The sequence below is a fragment of the Corvus hawaiiensis genome, chromosome 6 (assembly GCF_020740725.1).
Source record: "Corvus hawaiiensis isolate bCorHaw1 chromosome 6, bCorHaw1.pri.cur, whole genome shotgun sequence".
Lineage (NCBI taxonomy): Eukaryota > Metazoa > Chordata > Aves > Passeriformes > Corvidae > Corvus > Corvus hawaiiensis.
Window position 1 is genome coordinate 28,315,453 of NC_063218.1, and position 22,008 is coordinate 28,337,460.

Consider the following 22,008-nt stretch of genomic DNA (forward strand, 5'->3'; position numbering starts at 1 on the left):
TAATAATGATGTATCTTCCTAATGGTCTTACACATCTCTAATAAATTGTCCTTAAGTAGCAAAGAATGTGGAAAATAGAAATAAAGCCTTAAAGGGATTCACATTGCATGTTGGATAGTCTCTTCAATAGTAATTCCATTCCTTCTTATTTGTATTTTCATACGATATTTTTTCCTAAGTGATTTTATTAAAGGAATTATATCAGCTTTTCCAAACTCTAGTGTCTATAGTGAGCCCAATGTTGAACTTTCTTCAGTTGCACTGAGCCTTTCATTCTCAGACCAAGTGTACTGTCCAATATTTCTTCTCTCTACACTGGAAGTGTTGTAGGTAACCCAAAATGTTATTGTATTCCATATCGATCTGTGCCCAAAAATTGTTACTGACTTTTTAGGACCCGGCAGCTGGAAAACAGAAGCGGGGAAATGGGGTGTTGCCAAGGTCCATTTTCAAGTTGGAGCCAGGAAGGATGGAGTCTCTCTCGCCTTGTAGCCTTTGCTGAAGGTGAAGGGTTGACTTTGGAGGGGGTTGCTTTGGGTGGTTGTGGTTTTTTTTTTTTTTGGTTGGTTTTTTTTTTTTTTCTGGGCTTCCAATAGTAGCCACTCGGAAAAACTGCACTTTGCAATCAAAAACCGTTTTGGAGTGAACTTTGCAAAGCCAGCCGGTCGCTGGGGCCCGGTCACCCCGTGTCAGTGCTGACACACCGGTTTCTCCCCCCACAGCACACCCGCAGTGGGAGAACGTCAGCACCAACATCATCAGTCTGGCAGGCAGTGGTGCTGACCCCGCAAGCACCAGCACTTCTCATCTGCCACTAGAACCGCTCCATAAGCTCCTGCCCTCCCGAGGGTTTGCCACCATCTCTTCCCTTCGTCTCCCAGACTGTGTGATCGCCTGCAAAGATGCCATCTCAGGGGCAGGGTCTGATGCCATTTTCCCTTTCTCTCCCCACACTGGTTGCCCGTGGCAGGTGCCATCTTGAAAAGAGCCTTTTTGGGGTTCTCTTTGTTCTGGGGGAGTTCATGATATTAAGTGATTTTCTATCTAATGGTTATTTACTTTTATTTTTTGCCTGTTGCAGTTTCACTTGTTAGTAGATTTATTTTTTCACTTACATGTACTTGTATTTTGTTTCTCCTTATTGGTGGAAAGGGATTAGTTAAAACAAGGGGGGAGAACTCATTTTAGAGTGTTTCCCTTTAAATTTTCTTAAACCAAAACAGGAGGGTAACAAATAACATCAAGACTGGGGATAGACTTGCGTTGATTTAGAAATTTTGCTAAATTTTAAATCTGGAACCTAGAATTGCTGGTAAGTGATCATGTTAGAAAACTGATATTTTTATTTCTAAGTAGGGGGAGGCAGGACACATTTGAAATACACAGCTAAAGTGTGGCAGTTAAGCAAGTTATTATGCTGTAAAGGTCATTTATCTGGTTTCACTTATAAACTAATGCACCTTTGACTGAACCACACTGAAAGGCCATTAAAGTGATTCATTCTACTTCTCACTTGGAGTAGGCAAACAAGGTGTTTATGGACAGCTGCGATGTCTTAATGACTACTGATGACTTGTTAAGCAGCCAGAAATACATCCTGTGTCTGAACCCCATGTAAGAAGTCTTCCACTCCTGATTCTTACAGATGTGCTGCATTTCCTCATTATGGCAATTATAATGACCATTTAACTGCACTTTAAGCAGCTATCATTAGTATTTTATTAGGCCTTATTAATATATTATTATTAGGCCTTTTATTAGTATTGGGGAATTTAGCTCCAATACCATGGTTTCCCTATTTTCTTTCGTGTTTAGCAAAACTGAATGCTCTTCATGGTGGTGTAGTACCAAGCATCGTGGCTGCTTTTTGTTTACTTTGGTCTGTGTGTATCAGCATTATTGTAGGCAGGGATAAGCTTTGCTGAGGGAATTTTTGTCACTGTTGCAACAGTTGGTCCTTGTAAAATGTTTGAATAATCGCCCCATCAAAATGACTGTTTTGACATGCGAGTAGTGTATCTGGGGAAAACTAATTCAAACAGAAGATATTTCTTGTATATAAATTATCAAAAAATGCTGCAATTGAATTTACTTTTTTCTGCATAATGTACTAAATTATACCTCACAATACACATATTTCTACATACATACGTAGTATGTGTAATATTGGAAATAACTTCTTTTAGGTAGAAAAAGTAGACCTATTTGAAAAGAGCAAATGGAATGGGAATATAAAGAGAGCAAACAATTTAAATCATAATGAATTTAGAGGGAAATGCCTGTGGTATTTCTGAAATCCAGTGAAATGAGAAAAACCTTGCAGTTTTTGAAAAGGATCAGTAGCTCTCATTTTGAAGAAAAATGTTTCACTGCCTCTATAAAAAAACATTCTTAGGAATGCCACTGTGTTTGTGTATAACCTCAAAACATACCAGTTTATTTCTCCAGCTCTACTTGTCACTGTGTTTTTTTCATTGCATGTTGCTAAAACACGGAGTAGTGCATTGATGTAAAGTTGAGTGGATTCTTTTGTAACAGAGAAAGGGTTTCTTGGTTGTGTTTTCAGAGCAACGTCTTAGTTCTTTGGGCTGAGAGCATGAAAAAAAATGCTAATTTTTGTGCTGCAGAAAACAAAAAAAAAAAGGAAAAGAAGTTATCTAGATAATAATCTCCATTTTATAACCTCAGAGTTTTAAAAAACCTTTAGTTTAAACAGGATTTAATCTGATTTTGAAGCTCCAATTTCTCTGCATTGAAACAAATGATTATGATTAAGTTTTCAAACATTGTTTTGAAGCATTGTTTTATGTGCCTGGTATCTTCAGTCTCAAAAAATAGATATTTCATATTGAGTTATCATTTAGGCATTGCATCTTAGGCAGAGCTGAAATATATTTCTTTTGGCCTCAAAGCGTCTTTTGGGCAGACATCTGGGGAGAGATGATAGAATCATGGAATAATATAATATAGACTAGAAGGGCACTCCAAAGGACACCTGGTCCAAACACCTGCTCCAGGTCTAATTAAATGATTTTACTCAGGAACTTGTGTGAGAAAAAGTTACCAGCAGTGGCTGAGGGACACATTTACTTCTGTCTCATTTCCTAGTGGATACTGCATTGTTCACAGGAAGAAAAAGGCAAATGAGCTTACTTGCTTGGGGTAAAAAACATTTTCAGAATACAGTGATAAATATTTTCATAGGTGTAAAAAGATATATCCTATTTGGTACCAGTCTGAGAAGTGGTCCAGTCTGCCCTCAAAATTTCATTATACATTAATTGTGTTTTACAGTTCTGTATTTTACAGTTATGTGTTTTATAGCATAGTAAATTCTCATGGGTTTGTATTTGCAGTTTCCTGAATGTGGTTTCTATGGAATGTACGACAAAATCTTGCTCTTCCGCCATGACCCTACCTCTGAAAACATTCTCCAGTTGGTGAAATCAGCTGCAGATATCCAAGAGGGAGACCTAGTTGAAGTTGTCTTATCAGGTAACAAAAAACCCAATGAAAATTACCGTCATTCTTTTGTGAATGAAAATACCCAGGGTAGTATTCTCCCAGTTAGATTTTGACCCAGCACAAGTGAGAGTCCATACAAGGAAAATTTCCTTTTTCTTGATTCCTTTCTCAGATGTATATAGGCATATTATGCCTTTTACTTACTTTTTCTGTTGCCCTGTATATTTTGTAACAACCTCTTTCATCCATATTACTAGTTAAGCAACAGGTCAATGTTAATAAGCCTTTTGCTTTATGTAGAGTGCCATGAAAATGTCCACTGGAAATAGAGTAATTGCTTTTTCAAAGTCCTGCAGAATTATGCTTGCCAAGACTGCTCTGACTCTTTACATGATTTATTTTCTTTAATTATAAGAATGGGAGAACACAATTATGTGACTCAAATGTAGAGGAAGTCTGAGGATGTCATTAGGTGTCAACAGGAGTTGTCAAAAGCTTAGATGTAAGAAGATACGAGTTATGTGACTAGGAATGGTGCAAAGTTTACATGGGTGTGCAGTAGTAAAGATGTAAAGGTGTTATTTGACAAGTAAAACTTGGAAGATGGATGAAGGAAGGGCTGTATTTTTGGAGTTGGAACACACAGAGCATCTGGAAAATCGCTTAAAAATACAAAGACATATATGCCATATGAAAGTAAAAATTGCAACTGTAGAAGAGTGTAGGATTAATGAAGAGAAAGGCCAAGTCCTAATGGATGCTGAAAAGAGTGGAAGACTCAGTGAGCTTTTGAACATAGTTTTCTTGTATGGGAGCCTATTCCATATTCTTTGATTAGAATAGGAAAAAGTGAAATAAGGAATAATGCATGTCATTCCTGTAAGTCATCATTCATCTTTTCCATGTCAGGAAATAAGTTTTTCACTTTAAAAAAGATACTAGTAATCTGAACTTAATATTTCCCACAGAAAATAATCACTCCACTTCAGTAACTGGGATGCAGTGAAAAAAGTTAACAAGGACTTTAGTGCTTTATTTGATATATTGTTTATATGCTTTTGGAGTGTAGATCAGATGCCTTCTAGTTGCCAAAATTAGAGAAGTAGCTGTTTAAATCTCTAAGAGCAAAGGACAGCACATAAAACTTCTAATATGTCATTGCCTGACTCATGGCACTATTACAAATGAAAACCTTCAGTTAGATGTCTCAAATAATACAAGAAACTAAACACGTTTCCGTAATAAACACTTGAAAGCATTAGTGTCCTCCCCCAAATGAGCTTAAACTAAATGCAGCAATTAATTTTCACAGACAATTCCTGTGTGATGTAAAGGGGGGAAAGTATTCCCAGTTCTGCAACACTGAAGAAGAGATAGAACTGTACAAATAGTCTGTAATGTTTAGGGAATTATTCAAACTAATGCAGGCAGTTTTTAATTGAAAAATATTCAGACATAGTTTAAAGTTATTACGGATTTTTGCAATAGTGCATATCAAAGTAGCTGTAGATGGGTTATCTTTTCTTTTTAATTAAAGGACAAAGTCTGCCTAAATACAGGGCCATAAGAAGTCTTTTTTGGGATGTTTAATAATATGCATTGAAAATTTATTTTGAAGGGATTAAAAAAACTTTCTGAAAACAGAAGAGATTTGCCTTTAGCACTACAGTGTATGATATTGAGTGCTTGAGTGGTGGAAGGACAAATGAAATGCAGTATGTGTTCAGATGCATATGTTGAACTGATTGAAGTGTTTTATTTCTAGCCTTCATTATAGAGATCTAAACAGGATATACATTCTAAAGTTCTGTGAATTCAAGGTATGTTATGGTAATTGTTTTTGACTGTAATGTCCAAAAGGGGCAGTAGAACACATTGCTACTGCTATGGCTTTGCTGCTGAAAACTCCTTGTGCTTTGGGTCAGCATCCCCTGAGGCCCTGATATCTGATGTCAAAAGCTGTACTGATCGACTGCATTCATTTTTTATTGCTCAGGTCAGTATTGGTCAGAGTAGCGAAAGATGAATTGTCAGTCCTCGTATTCAGGGTTATACAATCAGTTCATATCCTAGTAGTATGCATTTTCTATTTTTCATTGTAGTTAAAACTTTATTAAAAAGGCTGGACCACCTGTGATGATTTTTTTTTTTTTTGCCACACTTCTGTTCTTGGCAGTTTAAGGATTAGTAAATGTGATAGTTTTCTGGCTTAGAGCTTATATTACAAGTTCTTGAAAGAGCTGAAAACTTTCTACAGAAAAACTTACAGGTGAGAGGTTTTGCTCACGGTAGCTGAAGCACCTTAGTCTGTTTTAGGGAAGGAAGTTGTACCTGCAGATGTCATGCAATATAACTGAAACAGTTTGTGTTAGAGCTAAAGATTTCTGGTGAAACACAAGAAATTTACGCAGCTCATATTGCAGCACCTACTGTGCTTTTTATTCCTACTCAACATTATTACTTGCGTTTTGCATTGGTGCAATATGCAGTAGTATTTTAATGGACCGCGACAATCATGTAGTGTGCTGAACAAATGTTGTGTGTCTGCTGACTCATCCAGAGGAGATAAGCACAGGCTGTTGCAGTCAGCCAGATGAACTGTGGTTTCAGTGCCGGTATAGATTCTGGCATTTTGGAATTGAAAGGTCAAGCATTATTGTAAGAGTGGAAGCAATAGAGTATGTTGAGTTACAGATTTGGTCAGCTGCACATTAAAAGAGGAAAAGGGAACTTTTATTATGATCGTAGTAGCCTAATAAATATGGGTTTATTTTAGTTACAGTATTTTCTTCCATTTATTTTATGGTTTTTTTAAAATATCTGTTTGAACACTATTTATGGGATTCTGATAGAGTTTGTATAGAAATGTGGGAACACTTGAGAAATGTATTAGAACAAAATATTTGTACGGTGAACACATTTGGTTTATTAGGCTGCGCTGCTGGGCATTCATTGAACAGTATCACTAATACTCTTCCGGCAGTAACACATAACTCACCATGTTTCTGTTTTCTTAGCTGTGCATTTTCTATTTCATTTTTTCTTCAAAATGTTGGAAAGTTCATCTTCAGATACACAAAAGAGGAAAAATTTTTACTACTTCTGTGGAAGTCTTCACTAATGTGTTCACTGAATCCAACATCTACATAGTTCTATTGCATTTCAGACTGAAAGGATCTGAATCTTCAGAGAAAGGATTTTTTTTTTTTTCAAAGTATATTTGTATGAAGGGTTCCTTTTATTAGAATACTATCAAAAATTAGTAGGCAGCCCAAAATCAGGAAGCAAGGTACAGAAGTTGCAAAGTTTCAGTCCAAGATGGCTGTAGATGAGTAGTTAGTCATATATAAACACTGAAAGGAAAAGAAACCAGAAGTTACGTCTTCTTAGATCTCTCTCTAAAATGTAGTGTTACTGTTTGCTCAAGAAAAGGAAGCATATTTATGTGAAGTGAGTTTAAGCTGAAAAATGTTCTTCAGTCTTGATGTGATCAAGTAGTATTTGCTGAAGTCTTCAACTGGACCTCTGAAAGCTTACTTTCATGTTCCACTCATGAAAGGATGCAAAAAATCACAATAAATTTGAACAGAATGGATTATTTTTGCTGTGATAAACTCTCTTGAAGTTAACTCCTAGGTTTTTGAAGACCTTCAGTGTTTTTTTGACTAGCTTGTAAAAATAATTTATTTCAACTGCAATTTGTTGATGCCAATCAATTGATATTAATGATAGGTACTGTCCTTCGTACCCTTTCTTTGCAGAGAAGTTAAATAGTTAACAAGTTTTTACTTTAAGTTGTTACATGAGATCTGGAATGTAGATGAGTTAGCCCCTTTCTGAAATGAATGGTGTGTCGAAGTTGTTATTTTAAGCTGTCTGTAGATGCAATTGCCACCTTTCATCTGTGTATCTGTGACTTTTTTCAGAATAACTGTATTTGCCATTTTTCCCTTAATTGCTGTGGTGCTGTACATCTGTACTCTTTTTTTAAAGCTCTGTTTTTTGAGGACTTCAGGGAAACAATTACTTTAGATGTCTTTAGACTTGTTTTTGCCAGCATAGTTTGTCCTCTTCTGTACCTTTTTCATGAAGTTTATTAAAAACTGCTGTGTAAATTTGCCCGGTCTATTCATGATATAGAGAAAAAAAATTTGTATATTTACAGTTTTAATATGGGTTTGTTTATAAAAATTCTACCTTGTTTTTACTGGGCGAAGTTACATTGAGGTGTAAGAGGTTTTTGTCTGCTGCTGGAAAGCAGACAATGAAACCTTAGCATCTTGTGCAAATTAGTGGAATGTACTTCAACTGCTTGCTGTGAGCAGTTGTGCTCAACTTGGCAGGATTCCTGAGGCAAGAAAGTCAAATAGCAGCTATTTTATGTTCCCTTGCTGAGCTGATGAGGGCAGGAATTGATCCACTGCTTTTGTTAAGAAGCTGTTTCTGTTATAATATCACATAGATGGTAGATCACCTGGTTGTTAGATGCGGACCTTTTATTTTGATTCAGTACAGTTTATACTGCCTAGGATAAAATATACTGAGCTGAATAAAAGCTGTGGATAGCTATACAATTACAGTGAATGCCATGTATCAACACATAACTGGATTGTAGTGTTAGTTCAACTTGAGATGAAACCCTATGATGTTATATCTCTGAACATAATTTTATAGTACTTACATAGTTGGGCACAGTTTGTGATTTTGCTTCGTTGTGATTGAAGAGCATCCTTCTCTTGGTGCCTTCATGGCTATGGTAACACGCTGTTTTTTTGGTGTCTTGAGAAATACAAATATCTTTATTCTGTCTAAGATAATATCTTTAACAATTATTCTTCCTCTATGTCCTTACAATTTTCTCTCGCTGTCATTTTTCTTCTTCTATGGAGGTAAGGCTCATTTGTGATTAGGTAAAAGTTGTTTGATTTTGTGTCCCTCACGGTTCATTAGTCTAACGTTCTTGGGTCATGAATTTCAGATAGATGACTGTGTTTGAAGTTCTCAGGACTCAAAGATTCTTTCCTTCTTTGTTTATGTTTGCCTCACTGTCTTTTCTTCTATATCTGTGTTAATTGTTACTTTCTGGACAGTGCCTATATATGAGAGGTCACTGTTCCACTGCAACCTAATAGATCAAATATCCAACCTTACACATCTTTAATGGTCTGATTTTTTGCGAGAGCACATTTTCGGTTTGTGTGCTCTTTAATGAAATTGTCGGTTCATTTGAGATATTTCACTTGGTTTTCCAGATTTAATACAAACACTTTCAGTCCAAATGCTCATAAAGAAACTATGCTTTCATGAGAGACCAGGGTAAATGCTTAAATGGGTAAATAACTGTTTATGACTTAGGAAACAAAGGGTATGAGTGCATGCTGTTTTCACAGTGGAAGCAGGTTACCAGCAAGGTACTTAAGTCTGTGCTGTTAAATACATTCATGAATGATCTGGAAAGCATGACTAGTAAAGTGTCAGGTGTAGCAACAAAACAGAAAATGGCTTGTAGTATCACTGCCCTTGTGTGCTCTACCTTTGTCACCTTCTCTGCTTCAGAGAATGCTGATGTTGCTTTGAGAACTCCTCTTTCAAAAAGACAGGATTCCAGGCTTAGTAGATTTTTGTCTGATCCAGTAATTCTTATGCTTTTGTATTCTTATCACATGATTTCACTGAAAAGAGACATATTTCATGTCACACCACTTTAACAGGCCTCACCCCAGTAAGTTGTACATCCAGCTTTCCAAGAAAGGTGGAATTGATTCGTTCCATTAATTGCAGTTAATGCATTAAAAAATGCCTATCAGCTTCCAAAGTGGACCAAATTAAATCTTGATTTTCTCTGTATATTATATTTATTTTAAAGCCTCTGGAGTTAAAAAACCCCTTGTTCTCCTTAAAATATTCTCAGCTCAGTGAGGCAATTATTTTTACCTTTCGTATTAACTTTTACTCAGTTTTCTTAATATGATGCATCTCACATTTACCCTTTTAAAAAAGATTTTAGATGCTATCATTTTGACTGAGTTTAACACAATCCTCTTAGTAACAGTAACTCAATATGTTATTCAAGTATTATACTTCAGCAGCCCCCATGTCAGATGATCCTTTCTCAAAAGACTTGAGGTGATGAATGAAACTTGGGAGTCTGCAGTATGTTGTCCAATATTTTAATGGATATTTGTGTGTTCATTTAGACTTAAAATGCAATGCTATCATCTGATTAGCATTTGGGAATCAAATGGAAGGCTTATAATTAAAAATGCATTTATGGAAAAAAGTGGAAGATAAGACAAAAACATATTTTCATCAACTCTGTTTACTGCTTTACAAATTTATTTACTTCGTAGTCTTTCTTTACATCTATGGTGTGTGAAACTTGGGTATCGCTATAAATTATTTCACAGGATGTCTTTAATAGCACTTGAGCTTTTCTTAAAGATATAGTGGCAAAGTCCAAATTTTTTTATTGTGCACCTCATCACTAAAAATCTTCACGCATACACCCTCAATATATGTGTATTTATTTCTTTATAATTTATATATGTAGCTGAAGTTCTAATATTTTCTTTCTGCACCCTAATGGATTGTCTTTTGTATACCCAGGGGTGTGTGCACCTCACTTCGGAGACCACTGCTATAGTTTCACTTGAAGTTGTATATAAGGAAAAAAAAAAATCATCTCTTTATGAAATTTTTTTTGAATATTTGAGTAAGAAAACTTCAATTAAATTTTTTTCTCCTTTTCACAGTTCTTCATGTTCTGTCAGTTGTTTTTGCTACTAACACAGTTTTTAATTATAAAACTGCCACCACTCAAAGAATTCTCTTTTCCTCACCAGACGCCATCCACTTTCATCAAATAATTGCCTCCCCAGTTCATTCTCACTAGCTACAAATTTAATGGGGAGCAAGCCTTGCTTCAGCTAAGCAGAAAAATCTTTGATTTGTCATACAGGGTTTTGTTTAATAGATTTATTTAATAGTTTCTTTGACCAGTACATGCTTGATGAAACATTTGTATCAGTGTGTTCGTTAAATGATAGTAGTGGTCTTGAATAGAGAGTAGCTATAAATGATGCAGAACATTGAAAAATAAAGGGTAACCTACTTGGAATAACTTGCCCATCAGACAACTTATACACATGGTCAACAGTGTATTCTACACTGCTCAGATGTATGTCAGGAAAAAACCTAGTGTTTGGAGAATTTCTCTACTTTTTCAAGTCTTTCTGAAGTTATGGTCTGAATAACTCGGTGCTGCAGTAGGCTTCAAGTTAAATAATGGCTTATGTAAAAAATATATCTTTCAATATCACTGTTGAACTCATTGGACTTACTTCCATTGGCTGACTGCTGACTTTGATTTTGAAAGAGCAAATAGAAATACACAGTCTCATGGTAATTTCCAATAAATTATGTTTGCAGTCCTTTGTGGTAAGATACACATCTTCTTTCAGGAAGTGCTTGAGGTTTGTAGCTAAAAGAGGTCTGAGCACAAGCAAGCAAACCTACTTCCCTTGGGGAATATAACAATTTGAAATGGCAACTAAGGAGGAAAATACACAGGAACTGCCACAGGTTGCAGTCTGCTAGTTTTTATATCTTGATGGTAGTGTGACTCAGACCTGGAGACATTGTCATTCCAGCTGGAATCTGGCTTTTAAAGAGGCCCCAAGAATGTTTCTGTTAACATAGTTAAGATATGACTTGTTGCCAAAAAGAAGTTTGGAGAGCTTTCCTGCTTTTTAGGACATGAAGACTTCTATCACTGTAGTTTGGTAGTGCAGAAGGTTATTCTGCAGCAATTATGTTTGTTTCCTGGTTTGTTTTTTTGCTTCCTCCTCTTCTTGAGTCCAGTAAACTCTAACTCATTTCCTCTCCAAACAAAACCATTCCAATCTTTTAATCTCTCCTTATATCTAAGTCTCTTCCATGCCTCTAGTGGTTTTCCTCATCTGTTACAGCTGTTCACAGCAACTGAACACAGAATGTCATGTGGGGAATATTAGTATCACCATTTCCTAGTGTTAATTTTTAGTTATTTATGTGTGTGGGGGAAATACTGGGTAAACATGTTGTGAGTAGAACACTTCTTTAGTGAGCAACTAAACATTTTGCTTATATAATTTTGACCTTCTGATCTGCCTGGCCAGGCACTGGAGATGTTTCTATGATGAGTTATTGTTGGATTTTTGTAAACAATTTTTAAAAGTCAACCACAATTCAGAACTATAATTAATTTATTTCTTCAAGGTTATGTCACCTTGTGCATTTCTTTAGCATTTTTAATTTCCCTTCTCCCTTTTCTAGTGTTATCCTAGAAAGATTCAAGTGGGCCTGAGAAAACTGAATGGTTGTATACAGTCATGCTTCTGTTAAATATCTCTGGTGGTCTCATCAAAGGTCTGAGACCTTAAGAAAGCATTATTAATCAGACACTAAAGCGTATTCCAGAACTGGTCATATATTTCTAGGATTTGTTGTTTCATCATTTTTCAGAGGCTTCAGGTGAGGCTGTCTGGCATGTAGCTCCCTTGGGTCCTCTTTCTTGCCCTTCTTGAAGGTAGAAATGACATTTGCATTCCTCCAGAATTTGGGCATTTCTCCCAATCACCATGATCATTCAAAGATTGTTGAGAGTGGCCTTGCAAGGACATCAGCTAGTTCCCTCAGTACTGCTGCGTGCGTCCCATCTGGGCCTGTGGACATCTGATAAAACTATGCAAAAAACCCCCAAAACAACCCAGCTGTATTTATTCTGTAATGCTATATATTTATGAATTCTTAGGGTAATTCTAAAAGATATCTAAACTTTTGCAGATAGTTAACAATATAGTTTGTTAAAAATAATTTAATGTATGCAGGGGTGGTTCCTTCATTCCTTACTGAATTTAATATAAGATTGTATTTTTAATTCCATTGTACTTTTAGCCAATAGCATTTATTCACCATATAACAAAAAAAAAAAAAATCTTGACCTTTTATGAAAGAAACTTGTGGGAATTAAGTAAGTTTTGCAAGTGCTATTCTTTTTGAGCACCTCTTCTTTTTGAGATTTTTTTTTTTTAAGAATCCTTGGAAAAGAACACTGAAGAACATAAAAAAAATGTCAGAGGAAATAAAGATGTAAAGGGCTCATAACATTTACTTTAAGATACTAATTTAGATTGGTCAGAGCATGGAAAAGGAGCAAGAGACTTTATTTTTCATGTTAGGCTGCTCCTTAGTGCCATTAGTCAGAACCAGTTTTGAACACTGCATCAATAGCTCCAGTAAACCTGCAGAGTATTTAATTTCTTTTTCCTATGCTAAATTTATACCTCTGCAGTGTTTTATGATTAACAGGGCCTGAAGCTGTGAAGTAAGGTATTGCTGGTTTTTCCACTTGTGTGAAAAATAGGTAAATTCATAATGAAACAATTGTGTGATGGGATTTCAAATGAACTTAAACACAGTGAGCTGTATAGTTTGTAGGTTTGAAACTGTGGAATCATTCACAAATATATAGAAGTACATCAGAACTGAACTTTAAAAATTTAGAGTGTACAGATGAATCAAGCACATTGACTCATAAATGTTAATCTTTTATTAACACTCCTTTAAATTCTGAGCTAGCACTGGACAAATGATTGCAAATGGTTTATTGTCTCTTTAGTTTATTACTTAAATCTCATGTCACTGATGAGACAGTGTAAACAACAGCCCATAGTGAATCTGGATACTGGGCTTTAAGAAGGAAGGAGATGAGATCCTACCTTGGATGCCTCCCATGCTGGCTCATTTGCTCGCTTCCCAGCCTTACATTTGCCAGCTGCCCACTGCTCCCCTCAGTAAGGAGGTAGCTGCTGGCCAAGGAAGGCTGGGCACAAAGTCTTGTTTGTTCGTGCTGTACCACCACATGCAGCTACCAACCTTGGCCATCACTGATCAAAATGCATGGAGGTTCTCTGGCTTCCCTCTCTGTCTGATCTCTGGGATCTTCCCCTATTTCTAGCATCTTACCTCTATGCAGGATTTTCACCCTTGCCTTTCCAGCCCCCCTTCTTTCTGACATGACTGTTTCTTTTTGGGGACCTTTCTTTTCCCTCTCATTGGCTTTCTGGACACCCAAGCTCATGTTTCCAAACTAAATAGTCCAGGTGCAGAAGCACAACATGTTTTCAGCCTCGTGGCAGGTGATTCAGTTTCCTGTATCTTTGTCGCTGGAGGATTGAGAACATGCAGCTTTTGATTAGTCTGGGTATTATAAAAATATTGCAACTAGCCAGTACCAGTTGCAATTAGCAATAGCAGGTTTCTGCTCAAGAGTTCCAAATTCAGTTCTGAAAATGTATCTCTCCCTCTGTCCCTACCTCCTACAGAATGTCAACTTAGCATTCCTAATTAGAACTGGTTTTACCTAAAGCATTGGGATAAAGCAATAATAGGTAAAGAAAACGAAATCAAATTTATTGTATTCAAAGGCTTTTCCCTGCATGTAAAATTTAGAGTGCTAAAATACATTCATATCCAGAAAGCTTAATAGATTCAAATTTTCCATATCCAAGTTTCCCTACTTCAGAGCAGAGCAAAGAAAGAAACAGAATGATTATAAATACGTACATGTATAGATTCTAGGAAAAGATTATTTCTAGTGATCAGAGATGGAGTCTTTGGCCTGTATGAACTGCCAGAACTCTGCTAACTTAAATGAAACTCCAGAAACTCAAACTGTATTTGATTGCCAGGACTGGAACATTGAAAAGAATAAAATGGTTTCCTTTCTCTTAGTCCAGCTGAGCTGTATACGCAGTCCTTAATTGTTATGGTTTAAGCAGTGCTTGAAGTTTAGTAGTGTATAGTTGTGAGTTATATTAATTTTTTAAGTGATGGATGCCAGCACTTCTTGTAAGTAAGGACTCAAGTTACGAATGCCTGTGGGAACTCAACAGGATACATTACTCTTAAATGCATTCCAAATGGCAGAAGGTAGCAGGAGAATGCCTGCTTTTCATAGCTGCAAGATATTGCTAGTCTTGTGATAGATGATTTCTTCTGCCATGAGAGGCAAGGATGTAAGATGACAGTGCCCATTGTGTGAAGCTCTGTTACTCGTAATAGCAGGATCTCACCTCTGCTTATAGTTCAAAGCCCTTTTGGACTTGGAACACAAAATGATGAAGTAAATAATTTGCCTGTTTTTGAAAGCAAGACCTACCTTGCCTCTCTGATTTGCAATGTCCTCTTATTTTACTTTCCAGCTGTGCTGAATGATAGATCTCCTACTGAGCCCAGAACAAGGAGTACTAGCCATTAACAGCCAAGTCATTAGTAGATCTGATGAAATAGTCTTGTCAAAACTGTTGAAGTTTCAGTGTCTGTGTTTTGGTGATACTAGGAAAGCTTAAATAGATGATGACAAGGTAGTCTGAGAGGTAACAGTGTTATATTAAGAACATAATATTTCAAACTTTTCTGCAGAGTAATTAAGTTTTTTAGGATGTGCTTATAGCCATATTTGGAGGCCCCCCCTTTTTTTACAGCACAATTTAACATACAGCAACAAAATTGTCTTCACCCCATCAGTGCTCTGTCAAAGCAAAAGGGTAGTCTGATTACAGAAGCTTTTTATTACCAAGAAAGGCCTCAATTTAATTTGGAAAAAATATACATATCTTTCTCTTCATCAGCAAGGCTTTGGTTTGGTTTTTTTTCAGTGAATAACAGGAATATTCTGAAAGTTAAAGCTTTGAGTGTTAGTGGCTGTATGAAAGGCTTCCTAGACATGTAATTTTAAAAAGTTGACTGACTAGATGGTAGGAAGAAGTTTAAAAGGAGGACCTAATGTATGAATCACTTCCTAAGGCAAAACTACTCATGGGAGATTTTGATTTCAGGTTTGCTTCTACAGAGAAAATAATATATACATTGCAAAATCCCCAGTTTTTTAAAGCTATTTTAAGGTAATATATTTTCAATCCATTATCTAAATTATTTAACTAACTAAAGTTAACTGAGTTACTGAATTTTTTTTAGGCTATTTGTGGTTTTGGTATACTGTTCATACTATTTGTAAAACTACCCAGTAAATCAATGTAAAACTCCTCTCCAGTCTTCCAATTTAGTAAGCATCATTGATGCAAAATAGAACTTAAATACATGCATAATGTTAGGTTATGCAAAGCAATTGTCATGAACTTAGTTACATAAATCCTTTGCTAGATTGAGATTCAGACTGTTTTTATTGTACATATCCCTTGTTTTAATAGTGGTTTGATTATTACTTGTATGCTTCTAGAAACAACCTCAGGAAAGTCTGTAAACAAAAAGTTTGCATCTCTAAACTTCACATATATGTTACCAAAATTCATGGCTATTGTGTCTTGAGTTTGTTATAGTAGTTATAGTCTTCCTTGTCTTCTCCTAGGAGAGCAATGCATACTGAGTATCTTGTTTTCATAAGCTTCTTGATTTTGTATTTGCACGTGCAAATTTAAGCTAGAGACGCAATAGCAAAGAAGTGTACATTGCAGTTCTGTTGGAAGCTGGTAGGGCATAGTGTTCCAGTTTTGGCACTTATTCTTGAAAAGGCTCCTATATGCATACGTATCTTTTCCATGATCATTTCATTTTGCAAAGAATCAGAAATGTTAATCACAGTATTCCTCATGAAGTTGTAGGTAAATGTGCAAAATCCATGAACAATAGTCTGGAACAGCAGAGATGAGGCGCTAAACTCCAGATGGAAAGTCTGAAGGAGACCAGTAGAAAGATGGGATGGCTTAGTGCTGTGTTTATAGCTGTCTGAGTTGCTGAGGAGATATGTTGTAGCGTGTCATAGTGTGTTGTGGCTGGAGTTTCCAAAATGCTGAAGAACATGTCTTCACATATATATCATGATTTCATAGACCAGGCAAGAGAAGAGGAAGTGAATTATCAAGGGCCAGTACGATTTACATCTATAATTTGATCTCATCCAGCTGCTGACCTATTGCAATACAGTTGGTACCCACAGGTGATAGGACTATACAGGTGTCTGCTGCCTGACTGTGACAACTTTTCCTCCTGTGGCTGCGTGCTGGTAATAATAGAGGCCCAGAAAAATAAATCCTTCTTGAACTTCACAGACCAGTGGTCTACTGGGAGGGTGTTGTCCAAATTCCTATCTTCAATATGAAATGAAGTAGGAAAGTTTATATGCCTGTATTTGGTTCTCTTTGTACAAGTGAAGTATATAAATATCTATTTGTATTTTAATAAGATCAAAATATATTTTAAAGCTTTGAGTGCTTGACCCTTCCAACATACTCTTTCATGTGGTTGGAATTGCAGAAAAACACGTGGCAATATGCACAAAAAGATAGTTAACTCGAAGTCCTGAAGTAAAATCACAAGAAATCTGTTCAACATCTAAAAATGTGTTCTGAAGGGACGGTGTCAAGAAGATGGAGTCTTTTCAGTGATGCCAAGCAATAGGACAAGAAGTGATGGGCAAAAACTGATGCACAGAAAGTTCCACCTGAATATGAGGAAGAACTTCTTTACTGTGCAGGTGACCAAGCACTGGAACAGGTTGCCCAGAGAGGCTGTGGAGTCTCCCTCACCAGAGATTTTCAACAAACATCTGGAGCAATCCTCTGCCATGTGCTCTAGGATGACTCTGCCTGAGCAGGGAAGTTGGACCAGATGACCCACTGTGGTGTCTTCCAATTCTCACCCATTCTGTGATGAGTAGTGTTTTCAGTAGACCAAGGAGAGCATTGTCATTACAGGGTGAACGTCTTAACAGTGAATTTGACCACTGTAGTATGGAAAAAAATAGAAAAATAATATATTTGAGCAAGTATTTGAAAGCCCTTGAGTGGAAAATATGCCTGACTTAACATTTTTAGATAAATACAAAACTATTTAATTTAGTTCCAGGATGTGTCTGCATTGGACTATTCTATGAAGTCCTAGTGTTATGAATTAAGTAAGCTTTTTCAGTGTGGCTTTTTATGAAATAATCCTGGGAGAAGAAAGGGAAATCCTGAAATAAACAAGCTGTTAAATGGTTTGGATTGGTCTAGTAAAAATTTTTTTTAAAAGTGAACTTTGATATTATTGGGATCATTGGATCCTACTTTTGTGATAGTATTCTAAATACTTTTGTTATTAGATCTCAAGACTGGTTGAGGCTAGAAACATATTTTTCTGTGGATGATTTTGGGAAAGAGTAGCAGTTTTTTACAGAGAAGCAACTGAGGCCTGGGCATAGGTCTTTATTGGTACCTTCCTCTAGTTAGTTAAAAATGTTTTCTTGATCGGTGTGCAGATTTTTGGTTCTCTTTTCATTAGCAGACAAGGAACAAGCCAGGGTATTTGGATCTTTTAAGAATTCCTTTGAATTGAACCATTAAAAAACTGGGTTGTGGGGAGGGGGTGTGTTTTGGTTTTGGTTTTTTTTTTTTCCCCCCTTTCTTTCTTTCTGTCAGTTGCAAATCAGGAATGTATTTCTGTTGAAAGACAAAGTATTTCTATTAAGTGGCTACAATACCTATTGCATTCATCCTGATATCTGTGAAGAGTGAGCACACAAATAACTTGTTTAAATGGCAGTCTGAATGAGATCAAATGTTTGCGTATGTGATTAGTGTTTAACAACATTTGACAGATATTTCTTTAGACTATCTGATACATGTTCAAGATATTTAATAAGAAAATGAAAATATTTCGTTTGAGTCTGATTTTAAGTGTGGTACTGGTTGTCTCTGTATTATAAATAGTTCTATAAACATTTTAGTTGGTTATTTTTATGGTTTGCACTAGTGCCTTTGACTAGCCCCTAACTTTTGCAGCTGTTACACTAGTTGCAGGCTCATGTCACTTTGTAAGGATTTGGTACTTCAAGAAATGCACAACCATCTTCCAGGCTGCTCTTCAAAGTTTTTTTCTTTATTGAAAATTTGGGTATATCATTACATTTTTGTTTTTAAGCTCTAATGTATGTTTTTAATTTGAGTGATCAGTTCACCAATACCAACATAGGCTGCTGAATTAATTACACCAAATGATCAGGAGAAGTTTTAGATACACTTTCATTTACTTGTCAAAAAAACCTCGCAGTATTTCTTTACTGGATGTGTTCAGTTTAATTTATGTACGTATAACTTCAGGTGTAGTGAGTCAAGCCTGTAAAAGAGTATTTTGAAAAATTTCTGACGTTTGATTGAACTCTGACAGTTTTGGCAAATGTTGATACGCTATTATACTCCTGTGTTTGATAGGAAGAATATTGTCAGAGACGTCATTGCTTCAGGTTTGTAAATGCAGCTTTATGCTTTTTCCAGTGGTCACTGTAGTATGAAGGTATATTGTCACTCTTTTTATCTTCAAAATACTGTACAGTGAACAATTCCAAATTCAAGGTTCAGCATCATAGTGGCCAGAAGGAGTTTTGCTTTGTTCTGTGATGAAGTACCACATAAGTGGAGATTATTAGTTATGTTACTAATTCTGTGATCTTACTGTTACAGCTTCTGCTACATTTGAAGACTTTCAAATCCGGCCCCATGCTCTATTTGTTCATTCATATCGAGCTCCAGCCTTTTGTGACCATTGTGGAGAGATGCTGTGGGGGCTGGTGCGTCAGGGACTCAAATGTGAAGGTAAGCTGCAGTGAGATGCAATTTTTCAGTCTAAAGAAGAGGCTTTTCCATTCCAATTCTGTGTATTGTGTCTAATGCTGCTTTTAAATTGGTTGGAGACAGTAAGAACTATCAAAGTAATTAACTGATTAAAGAACTTATATTTTTGACTGCTCTGAGGCCTCTTAGATATGGCTCTGTAACCTTGAGTGTAAAAAATTTGGTCAATATGTACTTTTAAGAAAAGGCTTACCCTTGCCTTATGATTCTTAATGAGCCTGTATCATTTTTGTACCGCAGTAATTCAGATTATTTAACTGAAGTTACTGTCAATCCATATGAAGTTGTAATAGCTAAGTTTTCTCATTTTGGCACACCTATTTGACTTCTGGTAAACTGAATGCAGCAGAATATGCCATTCCTTGCCTCACAAGTGCTGGTTGTAGAAATTCCCTGCACTTTGAGACCATAGGTTTTGAAAAATCAGAGAAAAAACACTGGTTGTGTATATCTATATCTATATCTATTTGGAAGTGATAACATTGTCTCTCTAAAAATTTGGTAGAATAGAAGAGCAGAGTAGAGGGAAAAAGTTTAATCAAAAATAAGGCTAGTGTTTTTGAATTTGTGTTGTTTTTGAAAAAATTAAAAATTATTTGCTTTTTTGAGTAATAAACCACAATCAGATGGTTTTAAATTTCTCTTTTCAGGATGTGGTCTAAACTACCATAAGAGATGTGCATTTAAAATTCCTAACAACTGCAGTGGTGTAAGGAAAAGACGCCTGTCAAATGTGTCCCTAACAGGACTGAGTACCATTCGTACAGTTTCTGCAGAGCCCTCACCCAGCGTGATGGATGAAGCCCTTCTGGTATGGGATTCCCTACCTGTAGAGGCCATGGGAGGAGCTGGGAAACTGTCTCTTAGTGCTATAGAATCTGGTTTTGCCTGTTACAGACTACAGAGGAGGGTGGTATGTAAATTATAAAGTAAGAGAAGGCATCTTGACGTGAAAGGGAGGTCACCATCTTAAGGTATGTGGGTTTAAGGTATGTGTCACTTCTGATACTCCTGGGAGTCTCCTCCTTTGTCAAGAATGAGGTTATTTTTAAGATCTAAAACTGCCACCCATGCTAATATAAGTAGTTGGATCTTGGAGGATCTATTCTGGAACTAGATGTTGAATTTCTTCTGTATCAGACCATTATATCCCTTGTCTTATTAAATAGGAAAGATTTGCCTCATTAGAACACTGTGACCCAGACACCGCAGCATTAAACTGAGTATCTGTCACAGTCAAGGCTGTCATTAATTAGTTGGAGCCTGCATATTTAGCATATTTCTAAGTGTTCAGAAGAAAGTAGGAGAAATCTCCATTAGATCCTTAAATGGCTTTTTGTGGTGCATGTATGTGTATGTCTGTATATGTGTAGCTGTGTGTATATATATATGTACAGTATACACAAAAGCACATAACTATATGGTGTACTTGTGTATTCATTAATATATTAGTTTTCCAAAATGAAAGTAACTCTTCTGAGAACAAAATGTTGATTGAAGTAAATCAAAATGATACCTACTTTTTATTTTTGGCATGTTTGTTCTTTTAAGCACTCATGGTCATAATATGCTTGAATAGTTAAGATTTTACACAGTGTGTAAATGACTCCACTCCTAAGTGAAAGTTTTGAAAACCTTAAGGTTTAAAAGAGAGGAAAGAATTTATAAGTACACACAACAATTATCGTGTTTTCCTCTCAATTAGAATATTAAAGTTATTAAACTTGACATACTAAAAGGACACTATTGCAAATTATGTAGACCTGGTGTTAGATGCAGTACTATCTACGAACCATAATTATGTACTTATGCTACTGATTATCATTAGTCTAAAGCTACTTGGAAGTTAAGGTTAACATTATGAATCTGTATTTTTAATTGAAAAGCTGCATAAATGAGTAAGGTGCTTAAGTTCTGCAAGCTACAGCAACAAATGTTTACGGATTAATCATAATTCTCAGCAGGTTGTTTCAGAAATTACTTGGGCCAAGACAGAAAATTATGAGGAAGGCTGGCCCTAATTCTGATCTCTTTTTTTCTGAAATTTTGGTTAAAAAAATTGTGTGAGCATCCTGGTATATCCTCTATAAATATTCACTGCACTGTACAGTTAAAATGTAGCAAAAAAATTTCAATTTGAACACATTTTAAATTGTATGACTGTGTTGTTTGCTGATACATTCTTATACGAAATACCTGTTTTGCAAAGCTATATATTTCAAAATGGTTGAAAGCATTAAAACTTAACAGTGGAGAAATGCAGTAAGTGTCATCTATACTGCAGGCTATACTTCTCTAAGAACTTGTAAACATTGGTGTCCCCGTGCTGATGAGTCAGAACATCACATGTGCGTGCACAAAGAAAATATATTTACAATAGGTAAAGGGTTGGGCATTAGCCTAGAGAAATCAAATAGTTTTTTTTATCTCACTTTGATTTCATGAAGTCATGGTATTGTTTACTAGATTTTCAGAAATGCTCTCGCATATGGCTTCTATATGTCTTTTGTTCTGTTTAGTTTTTTTTCCATTGAATGTATTTCCATTCCCGCCCCCCACCCTGCTTTTTTTAAATGGCATAAGCTTTGTCAGTTCTCGTGTACCAGATCTGTCCTTTGGACTCAATTCTTCCACAGTACTTGTGAGATAAGTTTTATGACAGTTTATATGGTGATGCCAATCAAACCATGCACTTTGGAATGAATGTCTTTCATTTTTCTACAGTCTGTGTGAATATACTGAAAAACATCACCCTTGTTCATAGAAGTGTATCGTTCATTACTAATATTGATGTGTTACTTGAATCACTGCTAACAAAATATAATCTCTGTTATATCTATCAGTTCTTTAAATAGGACTAAAATAAATGTATTTT

At 36.0% G+C, this 22,008-nt stretch overlaps 1 protein-coding gene across 5 annotated transcripts in view; it reads left to right on the plus strand.

Annotated features, from left to right (window-relative positions):
- The window catches only part of PRKD1 (protein kinase D1), a 119,984-nt gene that overhangs the window by 59,095 nt on the left and 38,881 nt on the right, over positions 1 to 22,008 (plus strand). For all 5 annotated transcript variants that reach the window (XM_048307401.1, XM_048307403.1, XM_048307399.1 and 2 more), the window contains exons 2-4: positions 3,357 to 3,495; positions 18,963 to 19,094; positions 19,784 to 19,944. In XM_048307401.1, the coding sequence (XP_048163358.1) occupies positions 3,357 to 3,495; positions 18,963 to 19,094; positions 19,784 to 19,944 (432 nt within the window). The remainder of the gene's footprint in view (positions 1 to 3,356; positions 3,496 to 18,962; positions 19,095 to 19,783; positions 19,945 to 22,008) is intronic.